Source organism: Cydia strobilella, chromosome 15 (genome assembly GCF_947568885.1).
Source record: "Cydia strobilella chromosome 15, ilCydStro3.1, whole genome shotgun sequence".
Taxonomy (NCBI): Eukaryota; Metazoa; Arthropoda; class Insecta; order Lepidoptera; family Tortricidae; genus Cydia; species Cydia strobilella.
This window is the reverse complement of record NC_086055.1, coordinates 9,886,724-9,913,627: the sequence shown is the minus strand read 5'-3', so window position 1 is coordinate 9,913,627 and position 26,904 is coordinate 9,886,724. Positions and strand designations below refer to the sequence as shown.

At 36.0% G+C, this 26,904-nt stretch overlaps 1 protein-coding gene across 1 annotated transcript; it reads left to right on the top strand.

The window, feature by feature from the left end:
- Nucleotides 1–920: 920 nt before the first annotated feature.
- Nucleotides 921–26,501, top strand: LOC134748021 (uncharacterized). The gene is made up of 6 exons (XM_063682730.1): nt 921–1,433; nt 19,440–19,619; nt 20,932–21,053; nt 22,336–22,576; nt 23,172–23,434; nt 24,281–26,501. Exons 1-6 carry the CDS (start codon nt 1,289–1,291, stop codon nt 26,387–26,389), a joined length of 3,060 nt encoding a protein of 1,019 aa, XP_063538800.1. The 5' UTR covers nt 921–1,288; the 3' UTR covers nt 26,390–26,501.
- The last annotated feature ends 403 nt before the right edge of the window (nt 26,502–26,904 follow it).

Sequence of the window (26,904 nt, the reverse complement as noted above, 5' to 3'; positions counted from 1 at the left end):
CTACAACAATTCTTTCAGTTTTCGTGCAGTTCGGTTGTGGAATGCTCTGCCCATCAATATTAGACGTGCTACTCGTAAATCCCTCTCTATATTTAAAAATCGTTTAAAGGAACATTATTTATCTAAGTCTTAATCCTCCCGTGCTCTCTATGAAACTCACTGTTGTTATGGCTACCTCGACATACTCGTATATATATAGGTATTAGTTATATATAAAATGTATGTATTAATTTATGTAGTGCATGATTTATTGGATAGTAGGAGTTTATGTATTTTATTATATTTGTCTAAATTGTTTTCCCAAATTTTGCTAATTTCATTTATTTTGCACCACCCGTACACTTAACTATGTTCGCCGTTTCGCTATCTGAAGGTTGTCTGGAAGAGATCGCTGTTTAGCGATAAGACCGCCTGTTGTTACCTACACCGTTAAATTCCAAATTCCCATTGACTGGTAGGTATTCGTCCAGATGCTTGGCGAGAAAGTGCCTCAAGACAACCGATTTTTTTTATCGTCCGATGTTAACTTACAAAAATGAACTTTTTATGTTTTGTATTATTGTTCAAATAAGCCGTCGTTAAACGAAATGATTATACCAGGTAGGTATAGGTAGATGTATAAGTAAACAGTTTTTTATAATTTGCGAGAATCCCATAGAAATGACGTATATTGTTAAGATGAGCCCGGGATTTAGATATCATTAGACATTGAATGGCTTTACCGACCGAGATGTGAAAGAATTCGGTATCAGTATCATGATGTAACTTTGAGACGAGTTTTATCAAATTTAAAATCCACATAATCCAGGCAGTAAAGGAAAATCTTTCCCCCAACTGGCATCATCACTGCGTCACGTCAATCGAGGTACATATAGCAACAGTATAGCAGGCAATAACCTTACTTATTATCCTTTACGGCCAGCTAATGCGAGGCGTCTGTCAAACATCTAGAGCGGGTATAAAAAAGGAAGTGCCGAGTCGCGGGCGCACGCGTCGGGAAAATCATTCGATCATTCGTAACGCTCGGATCGAACGCCCGTTCGGAAAACTGTTCCATTTTCAAAATGAAAATCGAATTACGAACTCGTGTGCCAGTGTTTATATGTTTGAGGATTTTATAATGTGCGAACGAGTACGGCTTAAAGACGGTTTTTGTTTTGTTTTATTTAATTAGAAATTGCGCTTTGCAATGGATTTTATGGATTGTCTGTGATTATTTATATTTAAGTTTATTTGGTTGTGATCGTACTTTAATTTATTAAACAAGTTCATAAGAAATCTCACCAAGATGATGTCTAAGAAGCAACTTGGGTGCATGCTGGCACTTCATCTCGTATATCTCTTAGTTGGTGCCAGCATCTTCTACCACATAGAAAGTCCCTTGGAGCTACAGCAGAGGGCAGAAGATAAACTGGAAAGACTAGAAATCCAAAGTAAGTGGGCTAATAAGTATTGATAAGTATTCATATTCGCTTGGTGGCCTTAAACTAGTTACTTCTACATATCGATGCTAGAAAATTAGTACCTAAGTACTCTACATGACATCTTGACTACGCGTAGACAGAGCATAACAACTTTAAACAAAAGACAATAAAATTAACGCTAATGTATCTACTTAACAAATGGCTCCTGGCTTCAAGAATACGTATTTGCTTAGTAAGATGCGAGAAAAATCGAATCCAAGTTTCTTTTTCAGGCAAATTTTTAAATTTTCCATTACGTACCTAACATAGAAGTTAGCATTTAATTGAATTTATTGGAAGCAGTGTTATACTCGTTATATTCATTAATTTTAGGTTCATTGCATGTACCTAAACTGTACTAAATATGAATAAAATCTTACATGCTACAGAGCAAGTAAGGTATAATGAGTACCTTCAGTTTTCAGAGATGAAAATTGAGTTTTGAATAACAAATCGTATATTATGTGTTACCACACAATGATAATATTCAGATATAACTGGCAAGTTTTTCGTTCGGCGTTCCATCTCTTGTATTTTTTTTAATAGGGTAGTAATGCCAGATACCGCCCAGTGCCAGTTTCCGTCCACTTGACGGATTTGCCACAAAGAATTGCTTATAATTTGAATATAAACCTACCTTACCGCACAATTTTTAATGTCTAGTACGACTTATTGCAATCTTTTATGTCTAAACAATAGATCTATCTACTATCTAAACAAAAATGATGTTTCGCAAGTAGCGAATCACTATATCACTACATAGTATAAAACAAAGTCGCTTCCTGCTGTCTGACTGTCCCTAGGTACATAGGGACAGTCAGACAGTATGCTTAGATCTTTAAAACTACGAACCGGAATTTAATGCGGTATTTTTTAATGGATAGAGTGATTCAAGAGGGAGGTTTATATGTATAATACATCAGCATTGCATTCGTGCGAAGCCGGGGCGGGTCGCTAGTTAAAAATAAAACATACCTATTAGTCGCAGCATCGCATCCGTGCCTTACAGAGGTCATAAAACCAAGAAAAAAAAGTTTAGGCGGGAAATGTTCATGGTAATGTTCATGGTGGTTTTTTTAACTGTTCTTCCTATTTTAAGTAATATTTTTAGCAAGTATGTATACTTAGAAGTATAATAAAACCAAAAATTAACAGTTTTAAGCAGATTTTTAAAGAAATCATACAAAAATTTAGTGGAGAACATACCAATTTTATGAAGTATTTAGTTTTCGCCACGGGCGGACGGAAACCGAAATAGCTAGGTGAATACTTAGTATGGTGATTTTATTTAAATATATGTATCTACTAAATACATTTGTTTTTACTCTCAATATGATCTGTATCGCCTATAAAAGCAGGCATTCAGTTTACGTCCACTCCTTTGTCAACGGTGTGTGAATAAAATGGTATTTTGTACAATTGATTCTGGACCGATTTCTATTAAGGATTTATTTAATAAATATATTTTCATACCAAATTCAACAATCCTTTGGGCACATTTCAACAGTCCTTTCTTGGGACTCAAGCATAGCAAGCTCCCAAGAAAGGAAATAGGTTAGGTTTATCACGAAAATAGGTAATCATTATACGCGGTCGAAGTCGCGGGCAGAAGCTATAATACCAACTAAAAACGATTTATATATTCCATAAAAATAAAAATAAAATATATAATCGATTTTAACTCAATAATGCAGTGGTCGGAAACTAGCATACGTGGACGAAAACTAGCTCATAAGTGGACGGAAACTAAAATAACACTACTTTTGCAAATTATATTTATTTATAAAATAAACCGGAAATATTATTTAAGGTCAAGTAATATAAACCTAAATAGACAATAATATAAGCAATACAAACAAATATAACAGTACTTGTACGTAAGAGTACTTGATTTTTTTTTTCTCATTACAAAGTTGGCATCTCCCATAAGTGGACTAAATCTGAAACACCTACCCTATAAGCAGCAGCAGCAGCAGCAGCGTTTGAGAGAGAGAGGTCATGACCCTCGTTCCGGGTCATTCCTAATGCAGAGGCTGTCTATCGCGATCCAGCGTGGCAACGCGGCGGGCGCGATGGGCACCTTTGCGTCTGGAAGGGCGCGGGACGAGTGGTTTGACTAAGTTTTTAGTTGTCTTTTTTTAGTTTAGTTTATAGTTAATTTTAGGGTAATTTATTATGTACATACTCGTATTGATTGAATATAGTTAGACTTAGTATGATATTTATGATTATGATGTATAATATGTTTTTGTTTAATATAATGTAAAGTATAACTTAGTAAGTAGGTACTTAATGTAATCGTGTATATCATGTATTCTTCAAAATAATTTTAAATAAATATTTTTGCCCTATAAACAAGCTTATAGATATAGGTTATATCTATATAAAACATGTGACCAGTAGTTAATCAGCGATAAGTGAATTAAATGCAACACTTCATGATATCTGTCCACTTCTGCACTGATGCAACTCCGTTTCGCAATGAAATGCCTACCTATCGATCTCGTTAAGAGCTAGCTCTAAAAGGAGTTAACCAGTAAAGGAATTTTATATGTGTTTTTAGCCATTTAATGTTAAATTGCAAATTTATTATACTAAGTTCTAGGTTAAAAGCAAGACTAAATGATGACCAAGACTAATTAAGACCAAGTGTGTCGCTTAACTTCAAACTCGGGTAAATCCATTCGACCCCCTCAGCAAATATCTACCCTATTACCTTTTCTTAATACAAAAATCGCAAAATCTGACAGATGGATTTACCCGAGTTTGAAGTTAAGCGACTTAAGTAGGGTTTCAAATAAAAATACAGGCATTATAAACCCCCAAAATGTATGGTCATTACAAAAACAAAACCCTGTGGTGTTTATATTATAACAAATACAGCTACATTTAACAAAGTCAACAAAACAAGCAAACTCACATATTACCTAAAATTAAAAAGAGATGCATGCCTCTTTAAGTCACATAAATCAAAACAGGATATTAAAAACAATCGACAATCGTTTATGACTTTTGTCAATTTTTTGGCGGTTCAGCGGGGGAACGCCGCTGGTATTATGGGGACGTTTGGGCCGGGTACTTACCGGATTAGGGTTTAGGTTTGCTCTTTTGTGTTATTATTATTGTACTCATAATTTTTTCTTTGTTTTCAATCAATGTTGACGATGCGTGTTGCAGATAACTTACGTGTAAACGAACGTTCTGTTTTGACGAAACCTGAGGTGGATGAGCTTATTGTAATGTGACGAAGCCTGCGCTGTGGATCTGATGGTATGCCTTTTTGTTTTTTTGGTTAATAAATTTTGGTAAACGTATTTTACAACTAAATAGTAAAATGTTCATGATTTGATTGCCTCACTAACATTAGACTTGAGAGCAAAATTTAATACTATTACTACAGCAAATAATATAGTTAAGACACATTGCATTTGTTTCCCGTAGAATCTGATGAAATTAATAAAAAGCGCATTAATTAATAATACTTTAATAAATAATGCATAAAGATAAATACTTGACATGGTTAATAATAATAACATCAATTATGAGTATAAAATACATAACACTAAAGTCAATATTTTGAATTACTTGTACTTTATATTCATCTGAAGCGCGTCGATTACAAAAATACTACTTAATTTGAGCTTAAACTATCGTAAAATAGTAACTAGATGCAACATCTCGTCAACCCATTTTGCACAAAAAAAATAAATTTAAAGACAAAATTAATGTAAATTAGGGTACCTATAACTTAAATTTTGAATTGTTGAAAAAACAATACCCGGATCTATTTTACCGTAATTATGTCGGGGTGATGTGGGAATATGATAGTACTACAACCACTTGCTACACTGAAAGAAATGTTTGCATAATAGTAAGAAAATATTTGGTACTCCTTACACAAAAATTGGGATTGGGAATATACATATGTTACACCGGCCTACAGGGATAGGGAATATATGTTACACCGGCCTACAGGTCGATTTGTAACAACAAAATATTTTTATTACTTAAGAGCCCAGCCAACGTTCTTACTATAAATAATTATATATAATTATTTTATAGCGCCACTGCTAAATAATTGTGATTATTTAAATTTAACGATAGATATTTAAAAAAGGGGGCCGCTACGTACTGTATTTTATATTTAAGTACCTTATTTTTTATTTAGTGCAGTATTTGTTTAAAATAGCACAGGGACATTATACCATCGCAACAAATATGCCAGAATCAATTATGCACAATGAACAACTTATAACCTGAGCAATGAAAAGTGCATCAACTTTTCCCATTTCCTGAAGTATCATTACACTACCCACGTCCATCAGTGCGTGTGGCTGTGTCACCCATTGTGTGTTTATTTCCACGACCGGGTAAAAAACGCGCCAATTGGCAACAATCAATTGACTACGTACAATTAACTAGTAGAATAGCATCGTCTTAGTTGCGGCTTTATGCAGCGAACGCGATTCGAAGCGACGTTCTAGTTTTTAAAATCTGATCTTGATTGATTTCTCATTAGTCCCAGTTAGAGATGGCAGAAACACGAGTCTTTGGAGTCTAAATTAGAAAAATTCGATTTTTTTACGAGGCTCAGTGCTTAATAAAGTCGAGTTTTTTATTAAGTTATTTTTCAGCGCAACTAAAAGACTTTTGATCCTCCGAATAAAGACTCCGTCAACAATTTTTAGGTATTGGCTAAATAACAACAGTAGGTACTTAAAGAAAATAGGCGTTATCATATGATAGATGTATCTTACAAGTTAATCTTACAATGCAATTGCACTTTGATTTTTTTGTAAATAATCTGAGAGTTAGCTGACTCAATAAGTCTCTGCAAAAGACTTACAAATTAAAACGGACTAGTTTCGATTTAAATATAAGAGTCTCAAAAACAGTGTTGAGTCAAAAACCCAGATACCTAATTGTAACATTTTGCTATTCTACGTATAGTACATCAAAGCATTATATACTCGTACTTACAGTAAAGGATTTCGTATTTAAAAGTTATCACAAAATCAGCAAATATGCACATGGAAAATTTACTAATCGCGGTCCAGACACGGAAATATAACACTATCACCACTATAATTAAGCGAACAACAATATTCGTCGAAAATTAAAATTACACACAAACTATACAAAACAGACAAACAATTCCAGTGATAATAAGACTTCTAAATCATAAATGACACGTAAACAAACATTATTTTCAGTGTTAATAAAATTCTACTGCCGCGTTTTGTGCGTCTCGTAACTCCATCTGTTCTCGTCTTGTTATTATTCTTACATTATTATTAGTTTAAATAACAAAACTTGACATAGAACTGCAACAAACAATTCAAGTTTTTTTAAAGGGTGCAGAAAAGTGTGCAGACTGCAATCTGGATACCTATCTACTACTACTTTCTTCTTTTTTTCACCCTGTTATCCTCTGTTAGGGTGTTACCCTCTGTTCGAATCATAATTTTCCTCTTACTCCGGTCCTGTGCAATTTGCAATACACCCGACTCTTGCCCCACGGAACGGCGCCAAGTAAATTTAGGGCGTCTCGTCTCAAGGTCAGGGCCACTTTGGATACCCTATCCAAAGTGGGTGTCAGGTTTTCTGAGGATATGCCCAATCTAATGGCACTTTCGCGTCTGGATCTCTTTATGTATGAGTGCTTGCCCGATTATTCTCCATAAGAAAGCGTTTGTGATCCAGTTTGACCAAAAGATACGCGGGATTTGCCTCAAGCATTTGTTCACAAACAATTAGTTTTGTCATTAGATCTACCGCATAATGAAATGAAATTAAATTCTTTATTTTCAGGCAACTATTGGCCCATAGATAAATAGACATAGATAAATAAATGCATAGTCCGCATACTACGTATCGCTCGTACGTTTGTTTTTTCACCGACGTGATACGTATAAAAAAGTCGAATGGTTTAGGGATGACTGGAATATCTATTGATGTTTTAGCTTTTGTGTGAAATAAATTTTGATGATTTTTTTCAGCATGATGATGCAGCATCATAATGGGTGAATCAAGTTTTTCTTATCACTCGTTGCTATGGTTACGTTCCCCTGGAAACCTTATAATCCTGATTTTATAGTATTTGAATTAACTAATTATCAATGCATTTTTGTGTTAGTAATAAGCAATTTCCATGACCGTCCACAAGTTGAGGCCGTTCCATCGGTTTGCCGCTGTCACTGTCACTTTTCACAAGAAAGAACGGGAAAGATCATGCGCGCCAAGTGTCAATTTTGATCGAATTTTGTCGATTTTTATTTATTTTAAAAATGTTACCTTACAATATCGAAATACGAAAGCTATGAAATTACTATTTAAGTTAAAGTACACAAACTCTACACCTTAGTAAAATATGTGGCTTGGCCGTTTTGCTACTGTCACATGGGCGTAAGGTGAAAAATGTATTCAGTATAAATTATTTTCTATGTAACAAAACGGCCAAGTCACATATTTTAACAAAGGTGTAGAGTTTGTGAAGTTAGGGCCTGTAGAGTTAGAAGCTTGGCTCTACAAAAATCTGATAACTTTACTTTTTGACAGTGCGAGCCTTATGGTTTCGTCTTGGCAACATTTTACATGAAATGTTTTTGGTGGGATATATTTTACACATGTGTCTCTAAAGCTACGTCATAGGAAAACTGAAATATGTTATTAAACTTGGCCTACGTTTAGGTAAGTATTATCTAGGTAACCAGTATGCTAGATTTTCTTCATTTCTACTGTCCAAAAGCTCAACTTACAAATACAACCTATTTTCGCCTAGGTACTTATATTTTATATATCTAATTTAGGAGTAAATAGATTATAGTAAGCACTATAAGTGAGCTTCTTTCAAAATCAGTCCGCGCTACAATATTACATTGTAATCGCTAAACGAACAGATAATTACTTATTGAATTGATCATTGTTCCTTGTGCAGCGGGGATTATCTTTGTTTTGCAACAGTCATTTGATAATCGAGTGAGTGAGAAGGAAAACTCTGGCGATTCAAAGGTTTTGACGCAAGTGGCCATACCAAGTCTCGTTAAGTAGTCAAATGTATGTATGTAATTATTATTGTCAGGGCGACGGGATAATAGGTAATTATGTCACTATTATTTAGACCATATTGTGTGTAGAAAATCCACTGTCTGACCAGTCCAATGTTTCATCACATCTTCATGTTTAATGTTTTATGTCTCTCATCGAATGGCCCTTGAACTAAATAATCTTCTGTCTGAGCTCGGGTGGTTGTGCTCTTACCACGTCATAGGTACTATGTGCGTTACCAAATCCGCCTAGTGAATGTACCTATATACATTAAACTACAAAAAATCGTTATATTTATAATATCTTGGAATTTTTTCACTTGTTTATCTATAGTCAAACATTCGAAACGGCAGCCTCCATTATTTGCCGTCATTAGATACTTACCTACACTTTAGGGTCGATACTGCTCACGTCTACTGAATCACATAACGTACGTAACCCAACAAACAAGACGTCAATACAAAATGAGTGTCTGTAAACTATCGAGGGACATGACCAAGACATTCTTCTTCTTTCCTTTTGAGGTTCCCTTAAACAGGGGATGCCCAGAAAGCAATGTTGCTGACGGCCCACCATCGCATCCCTCAGATCAGATTCCGAGCACGAGTACGCGGACACGCGGGGCATGCCAACAGGTGCGCCTTGGTTTGCGGTGCTCATAGACATTGACCATGTTTTGTTTACAACGGCCAACCTGAGACCTGATCTTGTTCAGCGCCTTTTAAATGGGACATGGTTCTTCTTGTTCTTGCATCTCAGCGAAAACTGCGTAAAGGATATGGAGTTCGAAATTACAAATCTACAACAAATCTAATACTTACTTTACTTATAACTGTATTTTGCTTATCCTGTTTACAAATATAATTAATAAATTTCCTTCAAGTTAGTAAAGAATCTTGTAAGGAATAATTGGCTCTGTGTAAACAGGCATACTATCATATTACAATTTCTTTTGATCATAAACACATGGTTTTGTAACTTGAACTATGGCCTACGCCCTACAGTATTTTTCCGTGGTTACCTATTAATTATAATTTTCAATTGCGACGTTTTCGCTATAAGTATATTCCCGCACCCACGTACTGGGTGCGTCGTTAAATTAAAATAAAAAAGAAGACCGGCGGCCGACAACCAAGACGCCACCTACCACCTCGACGGCAGGGTTGGAGCCATAGCCGTTCGCCCGCCGTCGCCTCCTGCTCCTCTTAAGCGCTGCCGAGTGGGACCTACCTGCTCCGGATCCGGACCTTCGGTCAGCCAGGGCAGTACCGGATCTCGGGTGCAAATTTAGACGGGCCTTGACCACCCACGACCCTATTTAGTTTTAGTTTTTTTTAAATAAATTAATTTTGTTAACGAGTTGGTAGTTACAAAATACAACAAAATACAAAATATTTATTGCCAGAAAACAGTTACTTATTTACTTTCCCTACCAACTTAGGGACCTAACTTCCAAAAAGCAATCTTAACTAAGCATTTAAAAATCTTTGAATGCGGTTTTTTTTAAACGCCGTGATTCCTAAGAACAAGCTCCTCAACTATTTTAATAATTTGTCTTTCTACATTTGAAATTCTCACTCGGTACCTATGAGAAATGCAAGAAAACAATGTATTAGGTACTATAGGTATTTAGACGGCGGCACATACATGACTATTGTAACTCCGGCAGTTAAAATGCAGTCAGTATTTAAATTTTCACATCAAACATAACTCATGTTTTAAATTCGCAGTCATCACTGAAAATTGCATTACATTCTCTTAAATGTGTCACATATATTTTAATGTGGGAATTATCATACGTCAGTTCGTGCGAAAACTTATGTTTATGACTGTAATTAGACGTTAATGATCTAAAGTCATGTAGGTAGTCAGTCACATGTCACATTGTCGGATTAGCGAAAGGAGGAAACTTCTTCAATGTTTTGTTGTCTTCAAAAATCATTGGCCTTTGCGTCTATTGCAGACGATTTATGGTGTAACACCGGAGAGGCAATGACCTCTCCACGGACATTACACCGTCTGGGACGGAATTAAGGAAACGCAGGGATGCCCAGCACCTGCATTACCCTCTCGGCTTCACTGTCTTAACCCACAGGAAAGGCGAGCCAATACGTATGGAAGCAGGTCGGCTGCAGGACTATGCCGCTTATTTCAGGTTGGACCCTACTCGCGCCTTACGGTAACTCCATTCCGGGTTTTAATTTTGGAATATCCTTCTCCTAGATGGAGTGAGTGAAATGTCTTTAAAAAATCCGTAGGGGTCGAATCAAAACTAAGTAATTAAGTCCGACTCACGCTTGACTGAACATTTGTTATAGGTTTTCCTGTCATCTATAGGTAAAGAACTATTTTGTTTATTTTTTTCAACCCAATAGTTTCTGAGATTAAGGGGGGGGGGATGGTCATTTTTTGCCGATTTTCTTGAATAACTTCTAACTTGTTTATCCTAAAATTATAAAAAAAAATATTTGAGATTCTCACAATGAGCTCTTTTATTTAATGTAACACAATATAGTTTGAAAAACATATTTTTTTTATTTTCTCATTCATCTCCCAAAAGTGGCCCCCATGTTTAAAATTCATTTGTTTACGTTACATGTCCGTCTTTGGGTCATAAATTTAATGTGTACCAAATTTTAACGCACGAGTGATCCTATAAGGGTTCCGTTTTTACCTTTTGAGGTACGAAACCCTAAAAACAGTTAAAAACGCGAAATCTCGTTAGTTCTTGTTTTTTTCATTTGTTCCGATTTATATTGATTGTTGATAAACAATAAAATGTATCTTTAGGACACAAGTCTATTATTTTATGACAGGATATTGCCCCCGTAGGCAAAGGTAACATGACCAATACACATCACGTAGTCATGATTAATAGCAGTGACACAGACCTGAATTTAGCGCAGGTAATGGTTTAAATTATGAACGTGTGGAAAATTCAAAATACATGTTTAGCTCATCGAACACCCGGTACTTCCCTTTGTTTCAAGAGTCCAGGATGCTTTTTCAAATTCACATGCACACTATAAAATGAATTTTACCTACTCTAGGGCCACAGACCACATACATATTTAAAATACATACAATAACATCTCATAGGAATACCGAAATCTTTTTGGGCAGCTGTGTTTGGCTGATAGTATTTGATGGTATCCAAATTCCTTATTTCAACCAAGTGATAAATCTTAGCTTCGTCATGGATCGCTCTCTATGCTAGGTACCTCAAGTGAGTGAAGTGAGCAGAAAGATGTTTGCCGCTATAGTCTCTCAGGCGACTTAGTAATTTTCTGCCTATACCTACCTACTAAAATTGCGCTTGCTCAGACGTTACTTCTCCCCATTTTTGATTATGCTGATAATATATCTCCTATACCCCTACCTTACTCAGAAACAACTTAATAAACTTGAGTGCATTTAAAATATCCGCATTCGCTTCATATTCGGTTTACGTAAATATGACCATGTTTCCAGTTTCCGATTCCAACTCAATCGGCTCCCTATCCGTCATTGTCGTAACTCTCACATATTTTCTTATCTTTATTCTATACTTTTTAATCCTGCATCTCCCCGCTATCTCAAAGAGCGTTTCCCTTATGTTAATTCTCTTATAGATCCTCTCAAAATTTACTTCGATTGGTGCCATCTTCCTCTTCCAAATTTTATAATTTTATTGCTTGTTTAATTTTCGGGCCATTCGACTATGGAACTCTCTCCCTGTTGAGTAAGGACGTTCTTAATTTATTACCTCCTTCAAATCAAACCTTAAAGAATAATATATTCCCCTTCCTTAGTTTTTTTTTATTATTGATATTGACACTGTTGTTTTTTTATTTAATACATACTTTTTTTTTTTTTAGGTATGTATATCTATGTATGTTTGTGGTTAAAATACGTATTTAAGTATATCTATATTAGTTTTGTGTTTTTTGGTTATATTCAAGTCGACTTTTAATTTTTTTTTCTTTGCCACCTACCGTATATTCTATTCGATTGTCTCCGATACCCAAAGGTTGTCTGGAAGAGATCGCTCTTAAACGATAAGACCGCCTGTTGTTACCTCTATCCAATGGTGTTTGTTTATGCTTCTGTCCATTTATTGTAAACTATGTGAGGTGTGCCATAAAGAGTATTGTATTGTATTGTATTGTATTGTATTATTTTCATAAACATTTGTAGTCCATAAGTTACCATAGCTCAAGATCTGATTGTGACTTATTGTTGAAGGAAAATGATGCCTCAAAAGTACGTGATATACATAAAAGAAAACATTAACATTTAAATAATACTTTATAACGTTTTTCCCCATTTTAAGTATGAATGTATCCTCACAAACGAGCTCATTATAGTACCTAAGTTATAGTAGGTCGGTCTGTATGGCACAGGGAAAATTTAAATAAATTATACACACACTCATACAGAGATAGGGAAGTATAATTTGGTGGTGTCAGGGAACTGTTTATATTGATATACTTTACGTTACTAGTACGGGAGTACCTACCAGTGTCTGACCAAGATATAACTCAGTATACATAAGACTCTAAAGTGACAAAGAGTGAAACCTGAGAACCGGCGCGTAGCCAACGTGCCCATCGTATCGTAGTCTCTCAATCACACTTCTATACTAGTACGATAGTGACAGTTGCGTTTCGGTCGCTACGGAGCGTTAACGATTGCACGTTCGCTACGCACCCTGGGCTAAAGCTTAGACGGTATAAGTAATGTTGTTCTGTGTAAACCTTAACCTAACCTAACCTTAACTAATGTCTTATGATTACATTATTTAAAAATATAATTTATAGGCCACCTAATTGAAGACGAAGAACTGATGCCAGTACTTAATAGAAAGCTTGAAAAGGAAAGTACAAGGTCATCCCACATAAACACAGATATCAACAACTTTAAAACTCGAAATTATCCGTACGTATTGGCTTGGAGTATCTCTTACATTGAATTCTCTAACAGTCGTATATTTATACGACTGTCAGAGAATAGCCACTAGTTTTGGTTCTAATGTACATTTACCACACGAAAATCTTCAGCAAATAGGCGTGACGGACATAAAAATAGCATAAGGGCGTACGAAGTTGGGAGTTACGCCCAAATGTCTCACAATATAGGTAGTTTTTAGGGTTCCGTAGCCAAATGGCAAAAAACGGAACCCTTATGGATTCGTCATGTCTGTGTGTCTGTCTATCCGTCCGTATGTCACAGCCACTTTTATCCGAAACTATAAGAATTATACTGTTGAAACTTGGTAAGTAGATGTATTCTGTGAACTGCATTAAGAATTCCATACAAAAATAGAAAAAAAAACAATAAATTTTGGGGGTTTCCCATACTTATTTCATATTTTCATATTTCATTTATTGCACAGTCATGATACATAAAATAAGGTGTTACAAATAAAGTTAGTAAATTCATGACACCCTGTTAGGGCAAACAACAATGTTTAACTTACTATCTAATACCTATTAAAACATTTCATTATAATATATCTACCGTAATTTGTGTAAAGAAATAAAATAAGATAATAATAATAATAATCATCGAATAATAACATTACCCATTACATTATTAACTTAGAACTGAAACTCAAAAAAAATATATTTTTTATTAAACCCACACGTGTTACACGTGTGGGGTATCTATGGATAGGTCTTCAAAAATGATATTGAGGTTTCTAATATAATTTTTTTTCTAAACTGAATAGTTTGCGCGAGAGACACTTCCAAAATGGTAAAATGTGTGGGGGGCCCCTGTAACATCTAAAATAAGAGAATGATAAAACTAAAAAAAAAATGATGTACATTTCCCATGCAAACTTCAAACTTGGAATTGGCAGGAAGCCGATGTGCAAACGAAGATTACACGGAAATTTCTTGATAGATCTGCATTTAAATTCCGATGTCACCTGAGGAAGACATAAGGAAAACGGAGGCCAGTACAGCCAAACGTCCTAGGCTAGCTTTGAAACTGACCAGAATTCAAATTAGGCTTTCCTCTTTGAAGATAGCGAACGGTGCGAATCTAAAACTTGCGAACTGATAGCCTGACCTCGACTTTAAGCGCAAGTCTTCAAAACCCTTCCTTTATATTAGTACTCGTTTACACCAAAATATTTTAGATGTGTAAATACATTTCAAAGAAAAGGTAAGCCTTAGGCACTTGATTTGGAGCCGGTATCTTCAGTAATCAGAATCACGGGCCACGGCTAGGCTGACAAATTAAACCTTACCGATTGCCTCAGTTGTCAACCAAATCATAATAACTAGGTATAAAAATAGTTTAATACTTTTAAGTCGTTTAAAATGTAGGTAGGTAATACATTTTTTTAAAAACATACAAACTAATAGGTTTGCAGGGGAGGTCAGATTCCTCTGTAGCTTACCTACTAATCGTAATGTGATAATTCTGGTTAACGACGATTCTAAAAATAAAAATATATGCCCACATGTAATAGAAATAAAATATTCAGCAACTGCGAAGCTAAACGATTCAAAAGGAGTTTAATTGACAACGTAAGCACAATTTGTCGCGCGAGCGTCAACACTCAAAGCAAATACGGCTGAGGCCGCGTCGTGCTTTCAGAATTAGTCGTTGATATGTCCCCAATGGGTACCTATTAACGTGTCTGATCTCAGTTCCTGGTAAAATTTACAAGAAAAATCTTCTACTGATAAAAGTATAATTATCAAGACGGTAACGGATTGACAACCATACATTAGGCACTAAAAAAGATAATAGTAGATTGAAAACCAGGGGATGAAAAGCACCCATTACTGACTACATATTTCGAGTAGAATACATGTATGTGTAGGTATATAGTTCGAGTCAGGCGAGTCAATGGGTGCCCTTCATCCGAGTTAAACACTACTTTTCATTACAAATACAAGGAAAGTAAAAGACATAATGTATTTTACAAAACATGACAAAAACTATAGACTTATAGTACCTATTTCTTATTCTATAGGGTATTTTTACTGAGCAATTTAGGTAAAAGGATTATTTACGGAATCGGGAGTTAAATATCAGAAGGTAAATTAAGGTAACATATCCATTTAAAAACCATTTTTATTGTTAATCGTAAACAAAATTAAAAACTTAGTAGTAGAGGCCGAAATGTATCACTTTCAACCCTCTTCATAGATAAATAAAACATTAGCCGCTTTCAGAGCATGAAAAATAAAAAAAAGTAATAGTTTCAGTGAAGGATATAAATGCTAGTCTGGTGGCAAAAATGTGTCAATAATTAGAAAGTACGTAAAAAAGCTCACCTTTTAGTACCATACGAGAATGGTAGATATTATCCACCATCATACGCTTATCGTATTGCCAGTACCCCTAGTGTAAATATCATTCGATAGCGTGACGTGAGTACGCGTTTGCGCTAAGTGTTATTTTGTATGGAATTTTGAGTTTCCAAAACGTCCCGCTTGGCGCGCTGTTCAAAATCCCGTACAAAAATAGACATAACGCAAACGCGAACGCTCGTCACGCTATCGAATACTGGGGTTCTGGTAAAGAAAACAAATACGATCTAGCAGTATTTATGTCACGAACGTCAACACGGTAATTTAAGAAACAATCAAGCAATATACATATACCTTCTGCAAATACCAAGATTATGAAAACCAAGTAATTATAGCTATGCCACTATTTATACTGATCTTAATAATTACAAGAGCATTAAAGGTAAATAAGAAAAGGCCGACTAGTGAAAAAAAAAATACAGTTGCATTGGTAGTACGTCCAAATAATGCAGAGAACTTACCTATGCATTAATATGCAATATTCACAAGTGGAAAACAAAATTATGTGAAGGTATTTTTTTTTGTGATGATCAAAAGTCTATGACAAAGTATAGGACCAACTGCATTAAAGCAATAACTGACGCCACACTTCTTTCCAGTTTGTTACCTACTCTCATTTTTTCTAAAGCAATTTAAGGATCATACACATTTTATTGTGTGCTTTACTCGTTTGCATCTTTCCTGTAGACATCGCCAAGCTAAAAAGAATCAGAAGCTACCCTTAAGCTAAGCTTTACGCTGCACCGGATAATATTGCTACGAGCGAGAGTTTTGAATGATTCACGGTTAGTTTCACTAGACTTATATTGACCGGGATATAGACCGTGATTACCTTTTGTATTATTTGTGAGCTCCCGATATTTCGACGCAGTTACATGCATCATGTTCACGGGTGACGGGTGACCCGTGAACATGATGCATGTAGCTGCGTCGAAATATCGGGAGGTCACAAATAATACAAAAGGTAATCACGGTCTATATCCCGGTCAATATAAGTCTAGTGCTACGGGCGAGGTTAATTGTTTCACTACTTGTGACTCAAATAAGAAAAACGTGATATATATGTACCAGACCTGGGTCGTTAACTTTTAATGTATAGTCCACAGAGGTGACCTTCTTCTGAAATGTTTTGACTCTTTACTATTGAATTATATCATTAAACTGGTCAAATAATTTATTGAATGACCAAAACGAAACCTTAAAAATAATCTAGTTTATATGTAATGTAGGCTTCGTCAGGTGGCAAATACAAATCAGCACCATGCTTAGTCCCAAACAAAAGAATGATCGTTAAATTCTCTGAAACAACAAACAAATAGGATCATTGAAAGAAGCGGGTGTCCCTTTTACGTGCTTAATTTTCGCTAAATGTCCTTCATGCTGCTCTTGACAGTGACTGCAACCTCGAAACCACAATGAAATCAACACAATATCGTAAATAGGTTTTATGTTCAAGTAATGGTAATCACGGGACAATGAAGACACTCCTTCAAACCGCTATAAAACGGATCAATGGGACATTTAGAATTAAATCTGAATAGTTACTTCCGTGACCGCAAATGACCCTTTGACGGCATATAATTCACAAATTCTGAAAAATATATAGGGTAATGATGCGTGTCTAGTAAACATATGTTTTATTGAAATGTCTTCGAAATATATGTTCTTCGTTTCCGTTGTAGATGTTTTCAAAGTATTGGGAACTTTGCTTTAGGTAAATAGTGTATGTAATAAAATTGAGCGTAGTTTTCAAGCATCGCCTTTAGATGAAAACGATGCGTTTAAGAATGCGAAGGAAAATTATTCCCACTTGTGATAAAACAATTGAACTACATATACCTATAAGTATCATTGTTTATGCTGAAAAAAATCTAATCATCAAACACTTGTTTCTTGTTTACATAAAGTACTTCATCGCCTCTATTTAGTGACGCATGGTTCACAAGCATTTGCTTCAATCAACTTCAAATTTCTTATTAGTCCTCTTATCGAGGTAATCTATTTAGTTTTCACCTCAGCAGCTCGAACAAGCCTACTTTCTCACTAACTGGAGTGAGGAAAGTGCGACTTTCCTCACTCCAGGGCCAGGGAGTGAACAAAGTAGCTTATTAATTTAGTGAAGGCCATGAACTGCCATTTCATACTTCTATTACAAATTCTTTTTTTTTGTTTCTCTGTATTATTCTGTGTAATTCGAAATACATTTTAACCTTTAATATGTTCTCACTACTGGTGAAAAATTATATGTGCAACACGAGAGCAAAGTTATTTTACATCTCGTGTTATTGAGTCCCTCGCTACGCTCAAGATTCTAACTTAGAATAACTCGCTTCGCTCGTGATTCAATTATAGAATCTTTTGCTTTCTCGGGACTCAAAATAAACACTCGCAAGAAAAACCAACTTTCCTCTCTTGTTGCACAAATAACTATTGTACTTTGTCGATGTAGGTACGTTCTCAATGGCTTCATAATCCGAAGTCATTAGCTACTTTCCATTTCAAGGCCACACAAAAACGCTCTTTTTGCTTGTAAACAGTGTGATTCTGCCAGGTTTTTTATAGGAATTAAACCAGTCAAAGAATCGATTGTATTCAGATCACCGCGAAGAATTCGACTAATTTGTGTGGAACCGCGCGTAAAATTGTCGTTGGTAAGAAGTGCAAGAAGTAATTACTGCCCTATATTTACTTTTTATCGCGTTTTAAACCTTTTTGTTAGCTAGTCGTTTGATAATTGTACAGACGAGTACCTGCCTACTTAATTAAAATACTTTGATTTTGTACAACCGTACTATGTTTAGACGATTTCCTTAAAAAATATAGGTCATGTATGTAACTTGTAATAAAACAATATTTAATTTAGACTGAAATAGTAAAACCAAAACGTATTACCATAAAAAATCACAGATACAGCTCTCGTCATCATTCATCACCATCCAAACATACACAATATTATATTGTAACTAATAAAAGTTTGTAGGTATTGACTATATTGAGTATTCAGCAATATTAATATTTTAACAAGCGATATTCTAAATGAGAAGAAATTAGTTTGAATGGTCAGTAAGTAAACGTAACGATCGTTTGTCTTGATGAGCTTGACATGTGCGCATGCAAATTTCTACAGTGACCAACATTTCCTGATTGTTTAGGAGTGACGGCATTGATACGTCTAATGATAGACTTTAACTTAGATGGTTACTAATATCACGTATGGTATGTCAAGAATTTTACATTTCATTTAAATTTTCACTTGGCAGTGACAATACATACATACATTATCCCATAGTAGTGCTATACTGGATGTAGCACTATAACTTAGCTTGGAGGCTGAATAGATATAAATAGATATCATTTAGTCTGTATAGGTATATAGATTACCTATCTACTAAAGTTTATTGTACCTACTTATCTTAAATTGTTAAATATTTTTCATTTTCATTGTGATGTCATGTGAGTTTGAACTAGCCTCTTGGTCGAATTCTAATTCTAACTAGTTTCCTCAGATGTAATTAGACAATTGAAAATCATTAAAAAAAACTTTGTAACCACCAACCAAGTGTACTGTAAGTAGAAACGTAACACTGATATCTATTTCAAAGTTTCTTAAATTTTTCAGATCTTCTCTACGAAAACTACATTCCAAACGACCCTGAGAAGCAGGATGTCATCCTCCGCAAACTCTCCGACTATTGCGGCAAGAGCGTCTTCAACTACACGACGGAAGATGCGGAACCGCCCATCAAGTGGGACTTCTATCACTCTTTCTTCTTCTCTTACACTGTCGTCAGTACAATCGGTAAGGACATTGATATTTCTCTCTTTCATTCAGCAACGGATTAAGGGTCTCTGGCAAGCTCGGTTCTCCATAAAAACGTAGTTCTGCTCTCATTTTAAAACGCCTAGCTAGACTGCTCTGAAACTTTGTACGTACTTACAATAGGATAAGGTATATCTATGTCTGTAGTTAGTTTATGTAGCTTCAGATACCATAGTTAAAAAAATACAGCGAATTTAAGTTTTTCATACAAATCTTGTTTTTGCTCTATTTCGTTTATAAACTGGAGCTATATAAACTAATTTCAGACCTAGATATACTTCATGTCATTGTATGTACAAAGTTTTATTACAATCCAACATGTAGTTTTAAAATGAGAGCGGACCTACGTTTGTATAGGAAGGTGCAATTTGGCCGAGCTTGCCGGGGACTCTTAAAGGATGAATCACGCTAGAACGGCCCGGGTCCAGGCCGGGGCAACCTACACTTCGTTTTCTATGAAGGTAGTTTTTACCTGTGATCACGTGATGCTTTCTATATGAAACGAATGCCTCGGCCCGGACCCGGGCCGTTCTAACGTGAGTCATCCTTTACTACTGTTTCGGAACCCAGGGTGCGCTATTGATAACTGTGTATTAGTCTAACCCGTATCATCATCATCATCATCATCATCATAACTTAAGAGCTTTGCTCTTGTCGGTGGAGTAATTGCCAATTCTTTCTTCCCCGCCTTTCCTTTTTTCAACCTTTTCTTTCTTTTTTCAATTCTTTCTAACCCGTATAAACAACACAAACCACTTAACTACATATGTATACATGTATATAATGTATAGTCAGTGGGTAGACACTCATCCTTTCGGGCAAACGCTGCTCCGTTCGGCTCAGTATTGCTCCGAGCAATTATTAGGGTTGGCACATCTTGACGTCCCTTTGCGTGAACGACCACAGATAAAATAATGACTTGATTTTTGACAACTCTAAATAGCCGAAAGCCGAAGGGATAGTGCCATACATTAGAAAGGAACACCATGATTCGTCCCTGAATCGCTGTCAAACTTCGGGTTTGTAGGAAGTGTCCTTTCTATACGGTAGTACTATTACTTATTCTGTGCTAAAGTCCAATACTACAACTATACCCACGAGCTTGATGGACTGCAGTCCGAGATTCCTCCAAATAAGTAGTATTAGTGTACCTACAGATTTTTAAAGAGTCACGTGAGTTACAAGCACCCATAAGCTACAGTAACCACTAACCATCAGATGATCTGTAATCTTTTTTACCATCGGAATATTGTAAAAAAAAAACCTAACTTTGTTTAAAAATGACTTCCAGGTTATGGTAACCTGGCACCAACTACTCATCTCGGCCGCATTCTTATGATCTTCTACGGCCTGTTCGGTATCCCTATCAACGGTATCTTGCTTGCCAACCTTGGCGAATACTTCGGATTGCAGGTGAGATTGTATTCTATTTATTTTAACTTGCTATCAATTTATGAAAAATACCTACTGTATTCACAACTTTGGAAACAAATCAAATTATTTTATTAAATATTTTGATTTGTGTTTTTTACATAGTCACATATATAAATTAAATACTGAAATATATGTCATAAATATTAAAGAAAAAGTGACCCGGCCTTCACCACGGGAGGGCTTCGCCGCTTTCTCTTTAATATATGACATCTATTTCAGTATATAACCTAACCGTTTAAGATAAATGTGACACAGACCCAATGTATGACATTTCCATAGTTTATTTGAGGAGATAGGAAAACTAAGAATAGTACATTATGACACAAGTGTGCTAAGTTGGTCATTAAACACGAGGCGATCGGTGTGTGTAATGACCAATGCACACGCGTTTCATACGACGTTTTTCAACACACTTGCGAGAAAAAAAAGAAACTTTCATATTAATCAAATTATAATAGTTAAAACAGATAGTATTGTGTGTTTCATCTGTCATACTCGTACTGCCGGCCGGCCCTCGCTCGCTCCGGCCGCGGGCGGCGCGGCGGGCGGGCCGACCGGGCCGCGCACTGCGCAGGCGGTCGGGCGCGCCCGTGCCCGCCAGTCCGACCAATTAAAGAAGGCTCAATTTCCATGCATATTATTAGCAATCAGTTAGCTTCTTAACTCAGCCGGATAATATAATGAAAAAGCACGAGTGGAATAATACACTGAAAGAGCACGCGTGTTTAATATCTAGGATTATGAGCCAAAAATCGGTGGAATAAAAACGTCGTTTTGAGCAAGTGTGTTGAAAATACCTTTATTAAACCAAAACGTAAATCTAATGCACTTAATATTAATGTATATTGGACGAAGTTTGTTGCGGATGCCATTTAGTACGGTTTGTGTTTGATTTTTAGATTTCGCTGTATAAATATGTTTTTCCTTTTTCAATTCAACAAGTAGTAATAGGAATGTGTCAGGATAGGCATAAAAATCAAATTTATCTTTAACTCTATGACAATTTTTTGCATACCTACCTACCCTTTAATAAAACTTTTTGTAAACTTAACATATTTACTTGTTTTTATACCACCTTGTTACTATATCTTAACACTAAAATAACGACAGAATTCCATATGCAGTTGTAAGTAGGTAGCAGTTTTAATAGTAGCAATCACGCCAAAATAGTAAGGCCTTTGACAAAATATAAGCAAACCTATTATGGTCGTCATTTGTTATTAAACATTTGTTCCTAATTTATGTTTTCTTCCAATTTCAGCTTATCTCAGTGTATCGAAAATACAAAAGACGGAACGAAAAACGAGCCAACAACTTGGGCTACTTCTTTCATAACCTCGGCATGCTGGGTCAGATTTTCCTGTATCTGGTCCCAGGTTTCTTGTTCTTCATATTCTTACCCGCCTGTATCTTCGTGGTATTTGAGGGGTGGGACTACGTTGCGTCTATCTACTATGCCTTCGTTACGCTCACTACTATTGGATTTGGTGATTTAGTTGCAGGTAACTATTCCAACTATTATGAAGTTTTTTTAGTTTACAGTTACAAAAACAATACAAAAGGTAATCACGGTCTATATCCCGTTCAATATAAGTCTAGTGAAACTAACCGTGAATCATTCAAAACTTTTCTTCAACTGTAGTACAGAAGAACAACTTATGGTCCAAAAGTTTGATGCATAATTAATAATTAAGTATCATGTTGATACTTACCACTAAAAATCAAGTTATTTCTTACTTATTTTGATTTTTGTGTTTAATTTTTTTGTTAATTTATTTTGTTTATTTGTTTAACTAAGAATATTCAAAATATAATTTAACATATTTGGAATAATTTTGCGTTTTTTTTTGTTTTGTCTCATTTTTTAATCTATTCATAATATTTTGTCTAAGATTGGCGTCTTCAATTAAAGTTAATCTTAGACATTTTGAAGTATAAAGCTCTCAGCTCAATTACGAGCTTTTGTAGTAGGCATAGGAGAAAGGTTTTACAGAAGATTTACATTGCCAGCTCAACGATTAAACACTTTTAATTTCATAGCGGGCTTGACAGCAAATGGCTTCTCTTTATTTACAATGAAATGTATTATATTTTTAGGTACCGTCAACAATGGCTTTGCAAACGGCTACTTCATCACTTACCAAATATTCCTAATATGCTGGATTACCTTCGGCCTCGGATACATCGTGATGTTGCTGGGATTCATCACCAGCGGCATGAGATCAGAATCCGTCCATCGCTTGGAGCAAAAATTCGCCAATCAGTTCAAATCAACACAAAATAAGATCCTTCAAGGCTTTACTAAGGATATGGCCGTGATAAGGAAGATCATAAACGAAGCCAACCTAATAAAACTAAAGGTTGGTTAGTTTTGAAAACGTCGTAAAAATAATACTGTAATTAAATATCACTGGTTTACCTTAGCCGTACGCATTATTAAAATACGCTTCAATACTTCTTTAGTACCCTAAAATAGTTATTTGTTATACAAGGGTGCAAAGTTGTATTTTACCCGCGAGTGTGGAATTGAAACACGAGCAAGCGAAAGGATTCTATAGTTGAACCACGAGTGAAGCGAGTGGTTCTAAAATAGAATTCTGAGCGTAGCGAGTGTTTCAACACACGAGAAGTAAAATACATTTGCACCCGTGTGTAACACAAAACTTTTCCCCTCACTAGCGAGGAAAGTGCAACTTTCACAGGTGTTAGATCATATACGATATACGATAGAAAACTCTGTCTGGAAGTTGTGTATTTTTACGTGTCGGAGTCGGTGAGAAAATTTTTGTTGACAATGTTGACATTTCTGACGATGCGTTTTGAAATTGCATCGAATCAACTTGTGCGTTCAGAATTAAATTCAACATCATTTAAAAAAACAAATGTTTCTTATGAAATTTAAGGTTTATGCCTTAAAATCATTAAATAAAGCTAAATTTGGTATTTTTTTATTAAATTCTCAAACCATTTATTTAATGATAATTAATATCGAACGAACCATTATTATTAGCGTTTTACGTTTTGTTATCTGTCAAAAGCTACTTAAACACGCTCCATCCAAGGTCAAATTACTTTCCCCACTAGTGGATAAAATGCGTTTTTCCCCGCTTGTTTTAAAGGATAAGAGACTGCTTTCCGAGCTAGTGAGGGGAAAACAAATTTTCTCAACTTCATTCATTTTTAATACTTGTCTTTTTTTATTACAGCCAGTGTACGTAGATACAGCGCCTCGTCTAATAAGAAGTGCCAGCTGTCCTAATCTAACCTACGACGTGGAACCAAGAGGTCCGATCACCAAAAGGAAAAGAGCAAACTCCGAGAACATCTACTTATCAACTAGAGATATTTTACGAATTCAATCAGATACAGATTTGCTTGGAATAGATAAAGATAAAACATTTAGTGCAACTGCTATTGTCAAACCAGCTGAGTTATTAGCAAGAGTTGTTAATGTTCTGGGTGGATTCGAACCACAGGAGCAAGAAAGAGGCGTTCACATGTTTAACGATGAGGAAATTTTGGCAAGTGAAAAACCGCCAGTATTCAGTATTGGCCAAGATATAATTAGAAATTCACCAAAAAGGACGAGAGCTTGCAGCGTCGCCGTTCCCAATTATAAGAAGGACTCTATTTCTACGGTAGATCATGATTTATCCTGGACAAATGGAGATACAGCAGATAAATTTAGAAAAGAAGCTAATATTAGGACAGGCAAACTATCTCTCCCTGAAGGTGGCATCACAGTCAATCCTATTCAGGAAATACAACCTAAGAGTATATTATCAAAAATTTTCAGAAAATCGAGTTCCACTGAAGATCCTTCTGACTATATTAAAAATTCCATGAAGGGTAGAGTCAGCATAGCCCAGGGAGTTAATGAAAACGTTACTAGTAAGCCGAGACGTGGAAGTATTTTCCCATCATTTAATATAAATGAGGATGATGACCAAGCTCAAGCTTATAGAGAGAAAACGAAAAAAGGGCGGCGCAGTATTTTCCCTACATTTGACTTTTCCGAAGAAACCGACGAGGATGAAGCTGCAATTAAGAGGTATCAACAGAAAAAAAGGCACAGTATATTTCCTACATTCGATTTTAATGAAGATGCGGATGAAGATGCTGGTCAAGCTTACAGAGAGAAAACAAAAAGAGGCAGACACAGTATATTCCCAACGTTTGATTTCAGTGATCCCGAAGAAGACATGGCTAATAAATATAAAGAGAGCACAAGGCGGGGTAGGCGAAGTATATTCCCTACGTTCGATTTCAGTGAGCCTAAAAATAATGACGATGATGATGATACAATAGATGAACAAGAAGTTCAAAAATATCAAAATAGGACAAAGAAAGGACGTCTTAGTCTTTTCCCAACCTTTGGAAAATCTAAGAAACACGATGAGGAAGACGTTATACCAGAGAATTCTGAAGAAGTTTCAGATTATAAAAATAAAACAAGTCGCGGTCGACTAAGCTTGTTTCCCACATTTGGTAAAAACAAAGCTAGTACTTCTAGTGAACCAACAAGCGATTTAGAAGCTAGTATTAAAGAGTATCAAAGGCGAACAGGAAAAGGACGTGCAAGTCTATTCTCGGGTGATAACGAAGACGATAATTTTGATAGTGAATTGGAGAATTACAAGAAAAAAACTAAGCGGGGCCGCGGTAGCATGTTCGATCCCGACGTTAACTTATCTAGTCTTCCCGAGACGGAACAAGTAGAAGTATTAGAACAAACGAGCGTAGCCGACCTGCTACGCGCTTTAGCAATGTTAGAGACTCCTGGTCCTGGTGGTTCTACCAATAGCGTGGAACCTACAGGTATTTTAGACTTGCTGACTGGAGGCGCTCCACCGCCCGCTTCGACTAGGAGAAGAGGTTCAATAAGACCAGAATTCACACTTCCACCTATTCCGGATCTACCTCAACGCAGACCCGAACCACCGCCTGAAGCTACAGAGTCGGCAGGTCCTAGAAGAAGAAGAGTATCTGGCAGAGGAACAGCTCCGCATTTCACACCAACATTAGCTACGGTTGTAGCTGGTGCAGAGCTTCAAACAGCTGCAAATGCTAGAGAACACCGTATGACGATGATTACTCAGCCCCCTCCTACCTACTCTGAGAGCGTCGACGAGACCCTCCAGCCTAGAACAAGGAGGTATTCTCCGGCCCCTGGAGGCCCGGGGAGGTCCAGTGGACCCGTGCCTAGATTATTCTCTCGTGTTCGTAAAGAAAGTGGTACCAGTATAGAAGAAGCAGACTCTAGACGCGGTAGTCTTACGGACGTTGTGATAGATAATAATAAAGACAACACGTAACGCAGTGCCTTTGTAGTACAATTTAATATTTAATTCATTTGTTAGTAAGATCGACACTAATTCATAAAATATAAGCCGTCCAATTAGTAAAAAATTGTTTGTTTATCATTCCTTCATCATATGATTTATATTTTGGTGAATCTAAACCTAACCTATGAAAATGGAAAAAATATCTCCATGGTTACAAGTCGACGTCAAATATATAGGTAATGTTTACAGTTTTTCACCTTACGCCTTTGTTATAAGGCGAAAAGTGTAAACATATATCTTTGAGCTCGACTGTACAGTCGCCATCATATATATCAGAGCGGGCAAGGTGCACACAAATATCTGAACACGCACTCTGACAATAGTGGCGTGTTCAGATATTTGTGAGCACCTTGCCCGCTCAGACTCTACAAGCAAATTATTCGCAACGTAATAGATGGATACAGTCTAAGGAAAAAACGTGCCTCGAAAATAACGAAAATTTGATTCTCGATCAGATGGCGCCACTACTTTTGGCCTACTCTCTT